The sequence below is a fragment of the Macaca thibetana genome, chromosome 5 (genome assembly GCF_024542745.1).
Source record: "Macaca thibetana thibetana isolate TM-01 chromosome 5, ASM2454274v1, whole genome shotgun sequence".
Classification (NCBI taxonomy): domain Eukaryota; kingdom Metazoa; phylum Chordata; class Mammalia; order Primates; family Cercopithecidae; genus Macaca; species Macaca thibetana.
Window position 1 is genome coordinate 128,504,365 of NC_065582.1, and position 22,266 is coordinate 128,526,630.

General features: G+C 39.3%; 1 protein-coding gene across 2 annotated transcripts in view; it reads left to right on the plus strand.

Moving 5' to 3' along the window:
• Positions 1–22,266, plus strand: part of SHROOM3 (shroom family member 3) — a 350,091-nt gene continuing 327,825 nt past the window's right edge. Inside the window, exons 1-2 of one of the 2 annotated variants that reach the window (XM_050790812.1) lie at positions 40–465; positions 704–1,174. In XM_050790812.1, the coding sequence (XP_050646769.1) occupies positions 1,007–1,174 (168 nt within the window). In that variant the 5' untranslated portion in view covers positions 40–465; positions 704–1,006. Of the gene's footprint in view, positions 1,175–22,266 lie in introns of both variants that reach the window. The other variant, XM_050790811.1, reaches the window with a different exon arrangement.

Genomic DNA, 22,266 nt, shown 5'->3' on the forward strand with positions numbered 1-22,266 from the left:
TTTTCTATCCCTTGGTAATTAGCCATCTGTATAGTATTTTTAACTTTCTACGTGTTATCAACTGTAAGACTGTTTGGATTGTCAGGTCTTTGTGGTGAGCTGAATTCTGCATGGCAGTGCTTAGTGTGCAGAAAGGTTGCAGTGCCTCACTTTGCCTTAATCCATGTTCCTCTAACTTCCTTACTCTTTCTCTCAGAGGAGGCAAGTGGCTGTGGCGGCAACAGCGGTGGCTGATCGTCACTGAAAATACCAAAGAAAAGAACTGAGCTGCCACCTTCATATTTTTTCCATTAAGGACTAATTTACCATGCTTTTTCATTTTCTCTACATCCTGCAAAAGGTTTTTTTTTTTCTCTCCTAAGAAACAAACTATGAACTTATTGTTGAAAAAAAGAAGTAAGTTTTAGCACAGCTTCTCTGTCTCTTTGGGACAAGTTAGAAAATTCTGAAGTGATCCGAAGCATAGTAAGTGCTTTCTTTCTTTTTAAGCTACTTCTGGGGAGGGAGGAGGCTATTGTAATGGTAAATTTCACTCCGAGAGGAAGAAAGGGTTGATAATCAATCAAAAATGAGGTATTCCTTTGAGTATTTGTTATTTTCTTACTATATTGTAAGATGCTTTTAATTTTCTCTGTAAAATAGGCAGAAATGGTTTTAGTGTGTGTATGTGTGAAATAAAAGCTCAAAAAAGCAATCTTCACAGTGCCACTGAAGGAAGTTTTTACGAACGGAGTAGAGATGTATACCACTTGGGGGCTTCAGTGAAAACCCAGAATTCCTGAAGGAAGATTTACATTCAGAAATATTGAAGTGAAAATTCCTTCTGGTTCAGCATCTTGGAGTTCAGCTTGGAAGAACATTTTATGTATGGAAGAATTTGCTTCTCCAAACCTCTCTTTTGGCCATTGTGTATCCTGAAGGATGGGACAATTTGTGCTGTAGAAGCACTGCTTGCCTGAATTTGCTTCAGGCATTTTAAATTTAACTTGAGGGATCATGTGTTGGCATGATGAGGACCACTGAAAACTTCCACAAGCCTAGTGCCACATTAAACTCTAACACGACCCCCAGGGGAAGGTACATTTATCTGGAGGCATTCCTGGAGGGAGGAGCTCCCTGGGGTTTTACTCTGAAAGGTGGCCTGGAGCACGGAGAACCATTAATCATCTCTAAGGTATGTTTCTTTTTCCAATATTCCTTTTATTCAAATTGTTGTTTTCAACTTGTCAGATTTGTCAAAAATGCAAAATAATGATAACTGCCTTAATATAACTTAATTTGCTGTTTCATGCCTTTCTGATTATCTGGAAATATTTTAGATAGCCTGGTATTTGAAAGAAAAATGTGTCTAGCTCATTTATTCTGTGAAATCCCAAGAAAAATGTGCCTATTTGATGGATAATCTTCTCTTTTGTGAATGAAATCGCATACAATCAGTTACCACATGAGCTTTTCAGTTATAAATGAGATTAAAGATTAATAACATGGTTAAGATGGTGGCATGGTATATATTTGTGCATACAAAAATATCTGCTTTTTCTTTCTTTAACTGAAAACAGCATCTAAAAATATTTTAAATTTGCTTATAATTCTGGATAATAGATTGCGTAAATACCATGTGTTGCTTTTTTTCCCCACACTCAGAAAGGAGAATTAAATCAGCTTTCAGTATAACTCAAGATCAAAACATTTCTACCTCTCTTATTTATCTGTATATTTGAATCCCTTTTTAAACCTTAGTCATCTTGCAGCATATCTCAATTCTTCATTTATCTTTTGGTGTGGGTAGTCATACCAATGAAATTTTTATGTACTAGGGTTAATATTTTTATTTTTCTCTTAAACTACAGATTAACATTACTTGTTATAATACTGCTTTTACATTTTTAGAATATTTAATAGTCTGATACAATAGATTATAATGGCTTTTCACACATGTGCATTCATCAAGAAACATTTGTAATTAAGGGAGAAAAAATTTCTAGTTTGAGGGTGAGAAGAAGGTAATATGGATTGCATTTGAGCTCTGTTATCGGTTCAGGTTATTTTTCATATCCCCAGAAATAATTCCAAAAGGTAATTTTTCAAATTACTGAAGTAATTCTTACTGTGGATGAGCCAGGGAGAACTGAGTTTCACAGAGGTAAGCCACGAGTGCACAGGACAGCATTGTAAGTTGTATGACTTTTCCTTAACTTTCTTAAGTAAAATGAAAGGATGTGCATACGTGTGTGTCAGTTAGGAAGCCCTCCCTCTGTGAAAAAATTCAAAACCAAGTTTATAGAGGCTCTCGGTAAATTGGGGTTTGTTTTTCTCATATTACAAGAAGTTTGGAGGTAGATTTTACAGGCAAGGAGAGCAGCAGCTCAATAATGTGATCAGGGACCCCACTTACCTCTCCACTCTGCCATTCTTATGATGTTGGCTTTGTCTTCATGGTTGCGTGATGGATCCCACTACTCCAGCATTGCCTCTTCATTCCAGACAGGTTTTTGGCTTTTTGTTTCTCATTAGACCTTTGCTTACATCTCATTAACCAGAACTGTACCCTATGCCTATCTTTAGGCCAATCACTGGCAAAAAATGCCAGTGATTAATACAGACTGATTAGGATTTCTTTCACAGGTTCTGCAATAAGGACTTACTCTTCCTGAAGTCGAGGAATCGTTGGCCACTGTTTGAATGATTTGAGGTTCTTTTTGCGTAAGAAAGAGGGCATGGTTGCTGCATAACAACTGAGAATTCTGCAATGAACATAAATATTGTCTCGGCATTTAAAAAGTCTAGTTGTACACAATTTGGCCCTTAATGATGAAATATTCTGTATCTATACACTACAGTATTTGACAGTTTGCTGTCAGAAAGGTCTAATCCTGCCACGAATGAGCCAGCTTCTCTAAGCCTCCATTTTACCTGCAGAATGGAGCTATTCTACTATCTACTTTAATGGGTTGTGTTTAAATACAACCATGCATTTAGCTTAGTGCCTGGTACGTAGAAGGAGCTCAAAAAAAATCTTAGCAAAGATTATGATTATTGCTTTTCATTATTCTAGCAGACCTGTGTAGTAGGAGATGAGTCTGGCTGCTGTAAAGAGATCCAAAATAACAAAAATGTAGTAATTTATATCTCTAACGTAACAATCTGAGCATAAGCCAAACCAAAAGATGACTCTATGGTGTCAGGGAGCCAAGTTTATTCTATTTTCTTACTTCCATCCTGGAGTGATATCTCATCTGCATCATCCAAGTGACTTGCCACCACATCTGCTTTCCAGTCAGTAAGAAGCAGGGAAGAGGGAAAAGAGAAGGCAATCTCCTTTCTTTCAAGGATCCAATCTGGTCCAATGTGCTCTGTCCACTATGGTAGCCCACAGTCACATGTGACTATTTCTATTTCCATTAAAGGTAACTAAAATGAGGTAAAACATTTTCAACTCTGTTTAAATGTTCCTCATTTGCACTTGTTGCATTCCAAGAGTTGCATTGTTCCGAAGCTCTTGAACATCTTCCTCCATGTTGTCTGTGTGGCAAACTCATTAAAGCTCCATTTCTTCTTCTCTCTGAGGTTTTCCTGACGTCACCCAAGTTGAGTTCCGTGGTCTCCCTTCTACACTTCTATATTATGCATGTATCACATTGAATCATAAAATTTTATTTCTGTTGATTGCCTTCTCAGAAGTCTGTGACCCTTTTTAGGGCAGGGACTATTTTTTTTTTTTTTCCATCTCTATCGCATCTAAATCAGAGCCTAGGTACACAAATATTTGTTGAGTAAATGAAAGGGCATGGCTGTGTCTTACTCATTTTGCATTTTCAGGATCTAGCACAGTGCCTGGCACAGAGTAGGCACTCAATAACTTTTACTGAATTAATAAGCAAAAGACAAAACAGAACCGATGAGGATGCCAGGCAGACCTCCACTTGGGGCATGTATTCGTTTCCTGTTGCTGCTGTAACAAATTACTACAAACTTATGGCTTAAAAACAACACAACATACAGTTCTGTAGGTGACACACCTCACACAGGTCTCACTGAGCTAAAGTCAATGTGTCAGCAGGGCTGTGTTCCTTGCTGGAGGCTCTAGGGGAAAATGTGTTTTCTTGCCCTGTCTAACTTCTAGAGGCTGCCCACATTCCCTGGCTCATGGTCCCCTTCCTCTGTCTTCAAAGTCTGCAACAGCAGGTTGAGTCCTTCTCACCCTGCAACTGACCTGTGACTCTGCCTCTCTCTTTCACTTTTAAAACCTCTTGTGATTACCTTGGACCTACCAGGATAATCCTCAATAATCTCCCTATTTTAAAATCAGCTGGTTAATAGCCTTAATTGTATTTGCAACCTTAATTCACCTTTGCTAAATAACCTAACATATTCACAGGTTTCAGGGATTAGAATGCAGACGTCTTAGGGGAGACAGGGCATTATTTTCCCTAACACCAGGCATTTGAGCATTGGTAGAAGTCTGTGTAATTAAGGCAGTACCAGGGATGAGACTAAAGTGGTGGCTGATCATGTGTATACTACATCTTCTTTCTAAGACAATGAAAGAAAATGCACATTAGCTTATACACTGCTAACCAGATGTCTGCTATTCTCCCAAGTTAGAGTGACCTTCCATTGTAGGGGAAGGGAAGGGATAGTACACATTGAGTCACACTTATGAAAGGCACATACACATTATACAAAGCAGCTATAAACTGCCAGGTTATGAATGACAAATAATAAATGAAATATCATTTTTCTTTAGATATAAATGAAGCAGGAGAATGAATGGGCATAAAGGATCTATGAAGGGTAACAATAGGATAAATCATTTTTGAATTGCTTTCTTTGGGATTTAGTATCCTTGGAAAGGAAAGGTGGGGTTGTGGAAAGAGCCTCTGTAATCTGTGAACTTCAAAAAGAAAGGGTACCTTTTAAAAAATTGTCATTGTAAGTGGATGCTCAGGTAATTCAATAGTCCAGGAAGTTGCATGATTTTATTATGACTCACTTACTCTGTATTGTGGCTCAGAAAAGCAGTTCCACCTGCAGAGTGGATGCACCTGCTCCCAGGGCTCATAAGCCAGGTAACAACAATAAACAACAACAGCAGCAACTGCCAGTACTTACTTAGTGCTTATGATGTTCCAGGCTCTATTCCAAGAGATCTACATATGTTCACCCATTTAATTTCCACAACTTCACGGAGAGGGTAACACTCTTATCCCAATGTTATATGTGGGACACGGACCCAGAATTAATTTGAGTAACTTGCTGAAGCTCTCATAGCTACTAAGTGATAAAGTCAGGATTTGAGCTCATGCATTCTGGTTCCAGAGTCCATGCGCTTCACACCCTATGCCATTCAGTCTCCATTGCCTACTGAACATTTGACTGTCTCTAGATTCTAGAATTATTATCTGAGTGAAATATGGGATTGATATTTCATTATATAAGTTTTTAAATCTATTCAGGGAAATTTTTTTAAAAAAATACATAATCTAATAAGGTTCCATAAAATAGGTCTGACTACTGCTCAGTCATCCCCTTTAAGTAGTTCAAGACCCATAAAATAAGGGGACACCTGCTGTTCTTGGCAAGTATGTTCATGGTGTCTCCACCTGTAGAGGCATTTCTTTGTGCTTTTCAAACGTGGACTTCAGAATTTAAAGATAAGCCACTGCCGTGGTCTCTTTTGTCTCTTACATCATCAATACTCAGTAACGTGCTGGTAGAAGCACTCCTCCATCAGTGCTTATATTTCTGATTTCTACTCCCCTGGAAGGTATCTGTGCTCTAGCTGGACTATCTCTGTGCCATCTCATTATAAATCTTATTGGTTCCATCTTCCACACTGTCACCCCTCCTTCTCCAAAACTGCTTCCTCCACCTGCAATATCACCACCCTTTTCCTATCAATCCAAATCTTAGCCTCTTTGTCCACCAAGGCTTGACTCACTGACTCTATTTCATCAACAACTTTCCATTCTTTATCTATGGAGGTGAGGGGGAGGTACTTAAGGCTCATTTTACCAACTCTTCAGCCACACTCATGAGTTCAATTTGAAATGGATTTTTAGGCAGTTCCCCAAGACCTGGATCTGGTTGATGACCCAAAGTCATCTTTTCCATCTCCTTCCAACTACCACATTAGATCAACTTGTTATTCTGACCTTTTAAAACAGACAATCCTCTCTGACATTTTCCCTTTCTTGCTTTTTCCTTTAACATCCTTGGCCCTTCCTGCTAGGGTAGCCTCATCTCTCTGCTCCTCTTCAGCTAGTTTGTTTCTTTCTTCCCTCATTGCTCAATCTATCTTTGTCCTGCCTTTGCATTCATTCTTCTTTCTTCTTCTCTCCCCAGTGGCTTTATTTTTTATTCTAATTTTATTTATTTATTTATTTATTTATTTATTTATTTTTTTGAGATGGAGTTTCGCTCTTGTTGCCTGGGCTGGAGAGCAATGGCACAATCTCGGCTCATTACAACCTCCACCTCCTGGGTTCAAGCGATTCTCCTGCCTCAGCCTCCCGAGTAGCTGGGATTACAGGCATGCACCACCACACCCCGTTAATTTTGTATTTTTAGTAGAGACGGCATTTCTCCATGTTGGTCAGGCTGGTCTCGAACTCCCAACCTCAGGTGATCTGCCCACCTTGGCCTCCCAAAATTCCAAGATTACAGATGTGAGCCTCCCCACCTGGCTCCCCAGTGGCTTTTTATTATATAGGTATATAAAGGTCCTATAAAGGTAGTTGTTTGCATTTGGCATCCTGCCAATAAATTGTACTCGTTAAGGCCAGATGGGTTTTGCTCATGCTGTATATCCTTCTCTTAGCAAAATCTTTCTCATTTTCACATAGCAAATGCTCAATAAATGTTAAATGATTAATAGGATTGTACAGCTATAGGAAATACTAGCAATCATGTAATAACTTTCTTCATACACAGAGAGAAAACTGAGATGCAAAAATGTTTACTTATTTGCCAAGATGGTTTCAGTCTTAGCAAATTGAGAGTATGTATCTGTGTGTATGTAAAGCCCCAACTAGTAAGGAAGTAATTACTTTCTCTGATTGTGCCCTTTATACTTTTTTTTTGTTTGTTTTTTGAGATGGAGTCTTGCTCTGCTGCCCAGGCTGGAGTATCTCGGCTCACTGCAAGCTCCGCCTCCCAGGTTCACGCCATTCTCCTGCCTCAGCCTCCCGAATAGCTGGGACTACAGGCACCCGCCACCACGCCCAGCTAATTTTTTGTATTTTTAGTAGAGACAGGGTTTCACAAAGTTAGCCAGGATGGTCCCGACCTTGTGATCCGCCTGCCTCAGCCTCCCAAAGTGTTGGGATTACAGGCGTGAGCCACCGCGCCCAGCCCCGCCCTTTATACTTTTCTAGGAATCCTAGCTCCCCTGTTAGACTGTTACCTTTCAGAAGCTAAAGTTAACCCTTCATTGATTCCTTTTCTCTCTCTCTCTCCCCTACCCTTCTTTCCCTCCTCCTTTTCATTATTCATGGTGCTTAAACTATGCATAACAATTATGAAAATGAAAATGTGGATGAATAAAGAGGAAGATAAGTATTAGAGAGGATATTCTTACAAATCTTTGTTAGACGCTATCTAGGCCAGTGTGCACACAGGTTACTAGAAAAACCTGTTTAAAAACATAAGACAAGCAGGTTAAGTTGGGCTGAGTCTGACCATGTCTTTCATATGCACATATGTAATGTGATGTCTGTTGAATTGAATTAGATTGGGAAAAAAGGAAAACTCATGTTTTTCTTTAATTTTTAAACCTTTAAGAATTAACTAAATTTTAGTTGAAGTCTTACACGTTTTTAGACAAATTAATTTTGATATTTCCTATGAATGTTGTTGAAAATAACTTTTATTCAAGTAGCATGCTGACATGCTGTACCAAATGGGTGTCAGCATTGGTAAGAACTCTGCTTTCTCTCACAGCTAATAGATTCCCAAAGCTTTGCCTCCTATGCAGGGGGCACAATTTAATTTAGGAAAGATTCATCTCATTTTAGTGAGCCCACAGTATGATTGGAGAGGTATAATGAGAGACTTTCTATCAATTTTTGAAAAAACAAAACCTCAAAGGACATGCTGGATCTTAACTAGTCCATAGACAGACTCTTCCACATCTCTCCCTTTGATGTAGTTCCAAACAGTGAACATCTTATTCAAAGGGCTGTGGTGCAGAGTCCTTGTTCTCCGACTTGGTTCATCCCAGGAGTCCATCCATCTCTTGTGCTCTGACATCCCAGGCACTCCTCAATGAAACAAAATGAGGTGAAGATTCTCTACAAAATCTAAGCGCTGTTTCTCCCCCTCTTCTAATGACTTTCTCCACAAAGGCTACATTGGTACACTGTGGATCTTGATTTGTAGAATGGAAGTGATTCTCTTCTGCCTTCAGAGGAAGCTTTCCTGACTTGGCAGACCGATGTGCAGAACACTCTGTCCTGGGTATCTGAGCCTGAATTTGCTCTTATGTCAACTACATTTTTTCATTCCTCAATATCTATTTGTTTTCTTCTTCTCCATTTTAAGCTGTATTTTTTTCTTGGAGATTTTTGAGATTATTTAATTTTTCTTTTTTGTTTTTTAGACTAGGCTTCATTCCGTCACCTAGGCTGGAGTGCAGTGGTGTGATCACAACTCATTGCAACCTTGACCTCCCTGGGCTCAGGTGATCTCACCTCAGCCTCCTGAGTAGCTGGGATTAAAGGTGCACACCACCGCACCCAACTAATTTTTGTAGAGGTGGAGTTTTGCTATGTTGCCCAGGCTGGTCTCAAACTCCTGAGCTAAAGTGATCTGCCCGCCTCAACCTCCCTAAGTGCTGAGATTTCAGGAGTGATCCACCGTGCCTGGCCTAAACCTTTATTTTTGAATGTTCTTTGGTACATGTATATTAATTTATATTTGTAATTTCTATGTTATATATATGTCACATATATGTATATATGAATGTGTGTCTGTGTGTGTGTGTGTATATATATATATATTTTTTCATTTTAGGTGAGGTTTTCCAGCATAGAAAAAAGCATACATCCCAGACAATACAGGGCTCAGAGTGGAAATAAATAAGTTTTATTTCTACTGTAGCTTTTACTGGCTATGTGACCATGGCAAGTAACAGCCTTCCTGAACCTCAGTTTCCAGTTTCCTCATCTTTTTTTTTTTTTTTTTTTTTTTTTTTTTTTTTTTGAGACGGAGTCTTGCTCTGTCACCAGGCTGGAGTGCAGTGGCATGATGATCTTGGCTCACTGCAACCTCCGCCTCCCGGATTCAAGTGATTCTCCCGCCTCAGCCTCCCAAGTAGCTGGGACTACAGGCATGGGCCACCATGCCTGGCTAATTTTTGTGTTTTTAGTAGAGATGGGTTTTCACCATATTGGTCAGGCTGGTCTTGAACTCCTGACTTCATAATCCGCCCGCCTCGGCCTCCCGAAATACGGGGACTACAGGCTTGAGCCACCGTGCCCAGCCAGTTTCCTCATCTTTCAAAGGCAGCAGGCATGGTGGCTCACACCTGTAATCCTAGCACTTTGGGAGGATGCGTCAGGTGGATCATTTGAGTCCAGGAGTTTAAGACCAGCTTGGGCAACATGGCAAAAACCCGTCTCTTCAAAAAATTCAAAACTTTGCCAGGCATGGTGGTGTGTGCCTGTGGTCCCAGCTACTCAGGGGGCTGAGGTGGGAGGATCGCTTGAGCCCAGGAGGCAGAGGTTACAGTGAACCAAGATTGTGCTACTGCACTGTAGCCAGGTGACAGAGCCAGACACTGACTCAAAAAAAAAAAAAAAAAAAAGGAACATTCTTACCTAATGAAGTTGTTGTAAGTATCCAACATAGTATAAGCTATGCAATAGTGCTTTGCAGGTATCCAGCATAAGTAGGCAACTCATATGGCAAAGATGATACTTGGCTGATTTTCTGTATCATGACCAGCAGCTGCTACCTCACACTGAAACACTGAACAGCTCATTCCCTGCCATCATAGAGTTTATATTCCAACAGAAGGGGACTGGCAGTAAATATGTTTGTATATGATAATTTCAGGGTGTGGTAAGTATTATTAAGAAAAAAAAAAACCCAATATGATATGTTCCAGAGTGATAGTGTCTATGAGGTAGAGGTATGCAACATGGTGATTAGAGAAGGGTTTTCTGAGGAGATGACATTTGAGCCAAGACCTAATAAGAAATAAGAAGCCAGACACACAAGGAGGTTTTAAGTTGGGCTGAGGCAGGAGAATCTTAGAAAGTTCTAGAAACAAAAAGAAAGTCAGTGTTATTGGAGTACAGTAAGCAAGAGAGTAGTATGAGAAATGGAAAGGTAGGCCGAGATCAGATCACAAAAGGCCTTGCAGGCTGTGGAAAGGACCTTGGACTGGATCTCAATGCAGAGTGTGAGGGTAGATTGCACCAAGAGACTTTCTCTATTCATGGTGAAGTGGACAGACCCATGGCAGGTACTTATACCCTGGGAGGTTTTTAGTACTGGCTCTTAAAGCCACCTTCGTCCTCCCTCTCATGTACATTTCTAAGGCACTTCCTGGGTCTACAACAGGACAGGGCTTTCCAAAAGACAACTGTCAACCAAAAGACAACTGTCTACATCGTTGTAACTTATGGAATGATGCGCAAAGAAACCGCAAATACTCTCTTTGCTCTTGGGAGAATTTTCCTCCTCCACCCCATGACTCTTGATCTCATGGGTTATTTTTCACTCTCAATTGACAAGACTTGCTGGGTTGCTTTTATCACCGTACTGTGAGTAGCTTGACTGAGGTCCTGCTCTGTAACAGGCATGCTAGCTAACGTAAGCATTACAAAATTCTGGGAAGTCGTACTACTATTTCCATTTTATAGATGGAGAGACTGGAAGCTTGCTGAAGGTCACAAAACTAGTAAGGTACACATCTAAGACCTTTTAACTTTCAGCCTGAAAAATTTCTTTTGAAGTAAAAACTGTATTGTCACTTTGTGATGCCAATGAACCCTTCCATCTCTGTTGCCCCGTATCTTGATAAACTGGTAAAAAAAAAAAAAAAAGTGGAATGCGTGAACTGTGTGCAATCGTCAGGCAACTTGGTGGCATCCTTAAGGTGCCCTGCTTGGTGAAATAGGGGGCACATCTACTTCTGTTAACACTGGGAGTTTAACGGGACTCTCTGCATCTTCCCAGGGGCTGCTTCCTGCTGCTTTTTACTTCTCCCAGGCTCTGACCACTCTGATTGTTTGGGCGGGGTATATCCCATCGCATGCATAGGCCATGACAAAACCTCAACCCCCAAGGCCTGGTACTCAAGGAGAAACATTCGACGAACATTAGATGGTTTAAAGCTGACACGGACTGAAACCAGTTAAAAGAGGAAATCAGACATGAGTTGCAAACTGAGAGAACAATGATCTGCTGGGGCACGTTAGGTTCATGCCTCCTGACATGCTGATGAGCCCCTGTTCTGAGCTGGTCAACACAACTGATGGTCTTTTATGAAGGAGTGCTAGTTACACCAAACTTTATCTCATTTTGATTGTCCCTTTCTAGCCCTTGCTTAGCTCACAGTGTAGTGCATCTGCTCTGCTTGTCCAGCTTCATCTACTGCTGAGTTGGCTGTGTCCATGCTCAATCTGTCTGCTCTGGTTTCATGATGGTCACTAGCATTCACTTTCCCTGCAAGGTCTACTTTCTGGCTTTCCTAATAGTACACTTTCTTGGCACGATCCTGGGAACTCCACGCACAGTTGTTACCCTCAAAGCCACTGCTACCTGCTAGGGTCTTGGCTCAATTGGCCTCATCTCTCACTCATTCTTCGTTCCTGGGAATCTGGTACAGACAGATCCTAGCATTCTAAAGATCTCACAATTTAAAAATCACTGTGACATGAATTTGAAGTCAAAACCCAGGCAATTTAAGTAGAAATAAACATTCTTCAGGTTAGTCAACGTGCCTAGTACTTTGTATATTAAAGTGTATCCCAAGCCACATATTTGCTAGAAGGTAAGAAGAAAATTGGACTCTGGAATCAATTGCCTTTCTCTTTTCCTTTGAAAACTTAAAATTTTTAATGAAAGAAGTTGTATGGATACAATGTAAGCTTTTATCATCTTGCATGTGTCCTCTGAGAGTTTCACATTTTTTAGACCTTGTCTCATAGAAACTGGGAAATGAACTTCTGGAATTCAGACCCAGGATCTGGCTGCATTCCAGAAATAAATATACATGTTGGGTGGTGAGACAGATAATTAAAAGAATAGGAGAATGTGCAAACTTTTGAGAATGAGAAGGCAGAAAATAGACTCTTTTTTCTCATGCCTTGCTTTTGCTTTTGTTTGTTTTTTATATTTTTACTTTTGAGTATCAGCTAGTGAGTAGCAGGGCAAAAACAAGGCAGCCATTGATCTAAGTATAAGACAGCAGGAGGAAGGTTAAGAGAATGAGTGTTATTCTTTAGGACTACATTCATAGTTGCATGGTAGTGCTCTTGGCTCAAAGTCTACAATTAAATCCGTTGTTGGCACTCCCTTGAAAGCATTACTATCACAGTTTTCCCTACATATGTAAGTCAATAAATTTGACCTTTAAGAAGGACAGTGGGTGTAGACCCCCTCCAGTGGGCCAACACATACTGCAAATTTCTGAACTCAGGGACTGCAAAGTACTACTGCCACCTTGCTTCTTTAACAGAGAAGGCAAAATAAACAGAGGAGGATTCCGTGGTATAAAAAAGAAAAAAATACGTTATTTATATTTAAACAAATAAAATTATTTACAGAACATTACTTATATGTACTCAGTCTCTGCTGTGGGTCAGGTACTATGTTAGGTTCTTTTATTTATTATTTTCTAGAATGAGATTTGTTTTTACATACGAGGAAAGAGGTTTTTCATAAAAGATGGAGCCAAGATTTAAGGCTAACTCATTTCACTCATTAGTTGTCATATTTAGTCAACACATCATTTATTGAGTGCCTAAAATCTGACAGCACTGGGAAACAACAGAAGATGAGGTCACTGCACCCCAAAGGAGCATGTTCTCCTTTTTTCTTCTTATACCACTGCAACTGACCCATCCACATTTCCTCACCTTCATTTCTGTGCGCATTGGCTGCACTTCCAGCTGTCGCCATCTGCAGTTCTTTGCTTGAAGCCCTTTGCCACAGTAATGACACCAAGAGCAACCCTCCATGACCAACTGGAGTTGGTACGTAAGCAGCTTAGTCCTTTCATCTCTCAAATGGGATGACTCTCATGTATATGTTTTCCACTATCACCTAGAGTTTCTTCAGAGTCCAGCTCCAGTTGCCCACAGTTGTAGCTGGCTTGATCAAACATCTATGTCAGCTGCCTTCCCTTTTCTACCTCATGTTCCCACTTCCCTGTCAGCTTTCTTTACCCCCCAGGTAAACTACTTGCATTTGAAGTCTTGTCTCAGGGTCTGTTTCTGAGGAAATGCAAACTAAGATGACCGCCATTTAGAGAATGCTTACTAAGGGACAGCCAGACCCTAAAGACTGACATACATCTATCTGTTTCCAAAATCTGTGATCTTTGGACCATTGCACTGTACTATGAACTTCAAGCGGAAGGAATCCCATAGAATCTTACACCTCATCTTTTTTGGGTGCTAAGAAAAGTGGAAATCCATCCCCAGACAGGGTATTTTGTAGTTCTGTATTTAGGCCTTCACCCTCTCGTGGGATGGGTGTGTCTTCTCTTTTCGCCATGGAATTGACTGAAAAGTCTCATTCTGCTTTTATCATCACTTCGTTTCTCTGCATGAATCAAGCATCTCTGAATGAAATCAAGATTTTCTCCCTCCCCTCTGAGAGTAGGATCCACTCTCTTGTTCCATAGGTTCTCTTTGGTTCTATAGGTTAATGGTTAAGGAAAATGTGACCCCCCTGAACAGAATAGATAAAGAAAATTATTCATTTGGGGCTCTCTGAGGAGAGAAATTCTTTTCTAGAATTTTATTTATATTACTTATTTTCTTACTCAATTCATACTACAACATAGACTAAAAAGAAAAGTGGATAAATACTGTTTTTAAAGTCCAGAATATTTGACAATATAATGTGGTAGTGGTGTGAAGTTTTGCACCTAAGCAGGCAATAGAATATGACATAGTTTCCAAACTACCCTGCCCTTGAAATAACAGAATAACTTTTTAACACTAACATGCATTTCCTTGAATAACTTGTAGCACTGCCAAATTCCACACAAGAAGCTTCTTTTCTTCAGGGGCTGCTTCCCTGCAATGTGAATATTCTTTGACTCACTATGTTGTCCATTTCCAATTTCCTTGTTTTTTGCTTGAGTTCACTGAAGACTGACAAAGAGTAGCTTCATGTGACAGCCATTAGTCTGCTTTAAACCTCAACTTGATCTTGAATGGATAGAATAATGAATAGATTTTGTGTCATATAATTCATGTTGTCAGTTATATGAAATTGGCAGTTAAAGAGAAACTAATATGCTTCCAATCCTCTCTTTTCTAAATTCATATTTGAATATAATAATGCAAAAGACATTGTTCCTTCTTTTAGTTAAAGCATTTTTGTAGCAGTCTGAACTGTGAATAATAAACATATGCTTTATTAAAAAATAGAAGGTGAGGAAGATAAGTGTTTGACTCTTTGTATTAATGAGAATTAACAAGTGGTTTTAAAAATTGAGCTTGTATGTGTGTGTGAGCACAGGGAGGGGTATTTCATCATAATGAGGGAGGCCTTGGCAACTTAGTGTTCGTTTTAACTCCATTGATTGCTGAACACATTCATGCCTGCTCTAGCTCCAGGGAGGCTGTGGAACAGGAAATAAGAGATTCAAAAAGCAGCACAGAAGAAAATCATGTCCTCTCCTTCCATCTCCCAGGCAGAGGAAAATACGCTTTCTTTTTGGTTAAAATTCCTTGGTTTGTCCTATTTATGCTGTCATTTCAGAGAGATTAAAAGTACACCTTTTCATACATTGCAAGTAGGAATGTAAAATGGTGCAGCCACTTTGGAGAAACAGCTGGCCATGGCTTAAAATGTTAAACATAGAGTTACCATGTCACCCAACAGTTCTGCTCTGAAGTATATACCCAGGAGAAATAAAAACATATGTCTGTACAAAGACTCATACTCAAATGTTCATAGCCTCATTATTCACAATAGCCGTAAATAGAAAACTCCAAATGCCCGCCCATCAACTGAATAAACAAAATGTGGTATAGCCATATAGTGGAATACTATTTGGCAATAAGAAGGAACTGAGTTACAACATGTATGAACTTCGAAAATATTATGCTCAGTGAAAGACAACAGACACAAAGGAACACATATTATATAACTCCACATATATGAGATACCCAGAAAAGGTTATTCTAAAGGGACAGAAAGTAGATGAAAGATTGCCTAAGGCTGTGGACAGGAATAGAGAGTGACTATAAATGGGTACAAGGTTTCTTTCTGAGATAATGGAAATGTTCTGAAACTAGGTGTTCTGAAAGTAGATAGTTGCCAACTCTGTAAATATAGTAAAAATCAATGAATCATAAAGAAAAACACTACTTCTATTCTGGTAACAAAAATTAGAAAGAGCAAAAAAAGAAATTATAGTAAACCACAAAGTAAATTATTACCCACCACGTTAACCATTTAGTATTGATTTTTTTTTTTTTTTTTGCAATGGAGTTTCGCTCTTTTGCACAGGCTGGAGTGAAGTGGCATGATCTTGGCTCACTGCAACCTCTGCCCCCAGGTTCACGCCATTCTCCTGCCTCAGCCTCTTGAGTAGCTGGGATTATAGGCACCTGTCACCATGCCTGGCTAGTTTTTGTATTTTTAGTAAAGACGGGGCTTCGCCATGTTGGCCAGACTGGTCTTGAACTTCTGACCTCAGGTGATCCACCTGCCTCAGCCTCCCAAAGTGCTAGGATTACAGACGTGAGCCACTGCACCCGCCAGTATTGATTTAATTAATTGAAATTTAATGTAGAGGAAAATAAGCAAAATAAAGCTCCAAAAAATGTCACAGAGTCCTAATTATTCAAAGAATCATAAAGATGTGATTTACACCATTCAATAGATAAACTGCAAAAAAATTGTGCCGAATCAAAGAAAGCAGGCACAACAATGTATATTCTTAATTATTTCATTTGTGTAAAATTTTAAAACTAGTCATTGGTGAAAGAAATCAGACCAATCATTGCCTCTGTGGTTGGAGACTGACTAGAGTACAAGGGATGATGTGCACTAGTGCCCTTTTGATGCATGAAAGTTTTAAATTTCTGGGATGATCGAAATGTTCTATATCTTAATAGTGATATGTGCTACGTGGATACATGCATTTGTCAAAAACTCATTGAACTGTTTCTTTAAGCTCTGCACATTTTACTGCACGTAAGTTATACCTTAAATAAAATCTGATACCTTAAATAAAGTGAGAGACAGGAAGAAATTGGCCATTGGTAGCACAAAACAGAATTGAAAGTTTAGAAATGGACCCATTAGATATATAATAATTTAGTATAGGATGAAAGAAGAATTTTTTAAGGTTTTTTTAGAAACAGGGTCTCACTATGTTAGCCCAGGCTAGAGTGTGGTGGTTATTCCCAGGCACAATCATGGTACACTGCAGCCTTGAACTCTTGGGCTCAAGCCATCCTCCTGCCTCAGCCTCTGAGTAGCTGGGACTAGAGGCGTGCACCACCATGTCTAGCAGAAATTTTAAATCAGTGAGGGCAAAAAGGGATTTTTAAATAATAATACTGGGGCCAGGAAGGATAAAAGCTGGAGTCATTTCATTCCTAACACCAAAATTAGGTCAGATGAATAAAAGATTCAGATAGAAAAAGTGAAATAAGTTTACTTCATATATTTTTGTATTGTTTGGAGACTTTTATAGCAAATACATTTTAATTTTTTTGTGGTAAAATATACATAACATAAAATTAACCGTTTTTGCCATTTTAAAGTATACAGTTCAGTGGCATCGATTACATTCACATTGTTTGCACTTATCACCAACATCCACCTCCAGAAAGTTTTCATCTTCCCAAACTGAAACTCTGTACCCATTAAAAAACCAATTCCCCATTCCTTCCAGTCCCTAGCCCTTAGCCCCTGGCAACCGCCATTCTACTTTCTGTCTTCATAAACTTGATTACTCTAGGTGCTTCATATGAGTGGAATCATACAATATTTGTTCTTTTGAGATTGGCCTATTTTACTTAGCACAGTGTTTTTCAAAATTCATTCACATTGTAGCGTGTGTCAGAACTTCATTTATTTTAAGGTTGAATAATATTCCATTGTATCTGTATACAATATGTTGTTTATTTATTTATCCATTGATGGATATGTAGGTTGTCTCTGCCTTTTAGCTATTGTGAATAGTGAGCTATGTACGTTTGAGTTTAAGTCATCATATAGATATGTTTTTGTTTTTGAGACAGAGTTTCGCTCTTGTCATCCAGGCTGGAGTGCAATGGCACGATCTCAGCTCACTGCAACCTCCACCTCCCGGGTTCAAGCAATTCTCCTGCCTCAGCCTCCCGAGTAACTGGGATTACAGGTGCCTGCCACCACGCCCGGCTAATTTTTGTATTTTTAGTAGAGACAAGTTTTCGCCATTTTGGCCAGGCTGGTCTCGAACTCTTGACCTCAGGTGATCTACCTGCCTCGGCCTCCCAAAGTGCTGGGATTACAGGCATGAGCCACCGTGCCCAGCCTAGATATGTGTTTTTAATAATAAGAAGAAGAACTTGTGTGTACAGATATTTCGGTGAGTTCCTTCTTTCAATTTCATGGGGTCTATACCTGTAAGAGGCATTGATGAATCATATGGTAATTCTAAGTTTAATTTTGTAAAGACCTGCCATGCTGTTTTCCACAGTGGCTGTACCATTTTACTTTCCAACCAGCAATGTGCAAGGGTTCTAATTTATACACATCCTTGCAAAAGCTTGATATTTTCTATCTTAATTTTTCTCTAATTATTTTTCTTCTTTTTTTTTTTAAGAGACAGGGTCTTGCTCTGTTGCCCAGGCTAGAGTGGTGTCACATGATCATGGTTCACTGTAGTCTTGACCTCCTGGGCTCAAGTGATCCTCCTGCCTCAGCCTCCAGAGTAGCTGGGACTACAGATGCATACCACAATGCCTGGCTATTTGTTTTCATTTTTTGTATTGATGGGGTCTCACTATGTTTCCCAGGCTGATCTTGAACTCCTGGCCTTAAGTAATCCTCCCAAAGTGCTGGGATGAGCCAGTGTGCCCAACCAATAATAGCATTCTTAACAGATATGATGTGGTATCTCATTTTGTGATTTTGATTTGCATTTCCCTAATATTTAGTGTTGCTGAGTATCTTTTCTTGTGCTTATTGGCCATCTATCTTCTTTGGTGAAATGTCTGTTTCAGCCCTTTGTTCATTTTTTAAATTGGAATGTTTGCTTTTGGTTGTTGTATTGTAGTTTTTTATGTATCCTTGATATTAACCCCCTATCAGATGTGTGATTTGCAAATATTCTCTCCCATTCTGTGGGCTGCCTTTTTACTCTGTGGATAGTGTCTATTGATGCATGAAAGTTTTAAATTTGGATAAAGCACACTACTTTTTCTTTTGTTGTCTGTGCTTTTGATGTTAGATTCAAGAAATCATTAGCACGTCCAGTGTCATGAAACTTTCCTCTATTTTTTTCTAAGAGTTTTCTAGTTTTAGCTTTGACATTTAGGACTTTGGTCTAGTTTTAATTTTTGTGTTTGTGTGTGTTTGTGTGTTTTCTTTATGAGATGGAGTTTCACTCTTGTTGCCCAGGCCGGAGTGCAGTGGCGCCATCTTGGCTCACTGCAGCCTCCGCCTCCTGGGTTCAAGCAATTCTCCTGCCTTAGCCTCCTGAGTGGCTGGGATTATAGGCATCTACCACCATGCCTGGCTAATTTTTGTATTTTTAGTAGAGACAGGGTTTCACCATATTGGCCACGCTGGTCTCAGACTTCTGACCTCAGATAATCCACCCGCCTTGGCGTCACAAAGTGCTGGGATTACAGGTGTGAGCCACTGCACCCGGCCTAATTTTTTTATATGGTATAAGGTAAGGATCCAACTTTATTATTTGGTATGTGGATATCCAGTTTTTTCAACACATATTTCCTACTGAATGGTTTGGCAAGCTTGTAGAAAATTATTTGGCCATTTATAGCCAGAGTTGATTTCTGGACTCTCTCTATTCTATTGTATTGGTCTAAATATCTGTCTGTATGCCGTTATAACACTGTTTAGATTATTGTAGCTTTGTACTAAGTAAATTTTGACACAAGGAAGTGTGAAACCTACACATTTGGCTTTTTAAAGATTTTTTTTCTTAGTACTTGGGGTCCTTTGAGTTTCCACATGAATTTTAGGATAGGTTTTTTATTTCTGCAGTAAATGTCATTGGGATTTTCATGGAGATTACATTGAATCTGTAGATTGTTTTGGTTACTATTGACATCTTAACAATATTGTCTTCTAATCCATAAATGCAGGGTGCCTTTCAATTTGTGTCTGCTTTCTTTCAGCAATCATTTACAGTTTTCATGCATGCTTTTTGCCCCCTTGGTTAAGTTTATTTCTAAGCATTTTATTCTTTTTGATGCTGTTGTACATGGAATTGTTTTTTGATTTCTTTTTTGGATTGTTCATTGTTAGTGTATAGAAATGCTAATTTTTGTGTGTTGATTTTGCAACTTGCAACATCACTGAATTTGTTTATTAATTCTAACAGCTTTTTTTGGTGGGATCTTTGGAGGTTTCTACGTATAATGTCAACGGAGATAATTTTACTTCTTCCTTTCCAGTTGATGACTTTTATTTCTTTTCCTTGCCAATTGCTCTGACTAGAACTTTCAGTTCTGTGTTGAATACAAGTGGTAAAAGTGGATATCCTTGTCTTATTCTTGATTTCAGAGGAAAAGCTTTTAGTCTTTAGCCATTGAGTCTGATAATAGGTCTGGATTTTTATATATGATCTTTATTATGTCACACTTTAAAAAAATCTGTAAAAGTATCAAAAGATGGATAAATATTTACATATTTACAGATAAATATAAATAAACATTTATATCATTTGGGGGAAGAGAATCTTAATAACCAAAGTCAAAAATTATAAGGGAAAGAAAAGGATGATAGATTTAACTCTGTACAAAATTGAAAATATCTACATAGCAAAAGCTTCATTAACTAAAATGATATAATAAATAGGGATAAGATCCTTAATACTGTAAAAAAAACTCTTATATATACATAAGGAAAAATCCACACACAAAAGCTACATTGGCAAAGGACATGAACATGAAATTCACAAAAAAGAATAACCAAGGGTCAAGGAATATATAGGAAAAGAGTTTATCTTCTCTAGTGATTACAAAAAAAAAATGACATTAGATTTTTTTAACCTATAAGACTGACAAAGATGAGGAAGAGTGATAAAATACACTCAATGTAGTAATTTCATATCCTTTCAGTAGGAATAAAAATTGGTTCAGTCTTTTTTGGAAGGCACCAAGTATTAACTCTTGAAAATGTGCATACCCAGCAATTACAGTTGTCCCTCAGTATCAGTGAGGAATTGGTTCCATTTGGTACCCCACAGGTACCGAAACCCATGGATGCTTAAGTCTCTTATATAAAATGGTATAGTATTTGCATATAATCTACACATATTCTTGTGTATACCTTATTTTTTATTTTATTTTATTTTATTTTTTGAGACAGAGTCTCACTTTGTCGCCAGGCTGGAGTACAGTGGTGCAATCTCGGCTCACTGCAACCTCCAACTCTCTGGTTCAAGCGATTCTCCTGCCTCAGCCTCCTGAGTAAATGGAATTACAGGCATGTGTCACCATGCCCAGCTAATTTTTGTATTTTTAGTAGAGACTGGGTTTCACCATGTTGGCTAGGATGGTCTTGATCTCCTGACCTCGTGATCCACCCGCCTCAGCCTCCCAAAGTGTTGGGATTATAGGCATAAGCCACCGTGCTCAGCCCTTTTGTGTACTTTAAATCTTCTCTAGATTACTCATGATACTAATACAATGCACACACATCACTTCATTTGCTTGGATTCAACATAGTACTTGTACACATAGTACAAACAACAAATTCAAGTTTTACTTTTCAGAAATTTGTGGAATTTTTTTTCTGAATGTTTTTGATTTGAGGTTGGTTGAATCCATGGATGCAGGACTGATGCACATGAAGAACATACTGTGTGTACCTCTGGGTTTATGCTAAGGAAATAATTGCGCAAGAGATATGTACAAGGATGTTTAGCAATATATCTGAAAAAGCAAAAACTTCAAAAACTCTATCAACTATGTCTATCAACTATGGGGGCACTGAAAATAATGATGCAGATTATTGATTTATATATATACATGTGATATGCTTTGGATCTCGGTCCCCACCAAATTTCATGTCAAATTGTATTCTCCACTGTTGGAGGTAGAGGGAGGTGGTTAGATCACAGGAATGGATTTCTCGTGAATGGTTTAGCACCACACCCTTGGTGCTGTTCTCATGATAGGGAGTGAGTGAGCTCTTGTGAGATCTGGTTGTTTAAAAGTGTGCAGCACCTCCTCCCTCACTCTCTCCTTCTCCTGCTCCTTCCATGTGAGATGCCTCATTCCCTTTTTGCCTTCCACCATGATTAGAAGCTTCCTGAGGCCTCCACAGAAGCAAAAGCTGCTATGCCTCCTGTACAGCCTGCAGAATCATGAGCCAATTAAACCTCTTTTCTGTGTGTGTGTGTGTGTGTGTATATATATATATATATATATTTTTTTTTTTTTTTTTTTTTTTTTTTGAGATGGAGTTTCGCTGTGTCGCCAAACTGGAGTGCATGGCAGGATCTCGACTCACTGCAGCCTTTGCCTCCTGGGTTCAAACGATTCTCCGGCCTCAGCCTCCTGAGTAGCTAGAATTACAGGCATGCACCACCCAGCTAATTTTTGTCATTTTAGTGGAGACGGGGTTTCACCATGTTGGCCAGGATGGTCTCCATCTCCTGACCTCATGATCTGCCCGCCTTGGCCTCCCAAAATGCTGGGATTACAGGCATGAGCCACCGCACCCAGCTTCTCTTTTCTTTTTTTGAGAACGGACTCTCACTGTATCGTCCAGGCTGGAATGCAGTGGCGCGATCTAGGTTCACTGCAAGCTCCGCCTCTCAGGTTCACACCATTCTCCTGCTGCAGCCTCCCAAGTAGCTGGGACTACAGGCGCCTGCCACCAAGC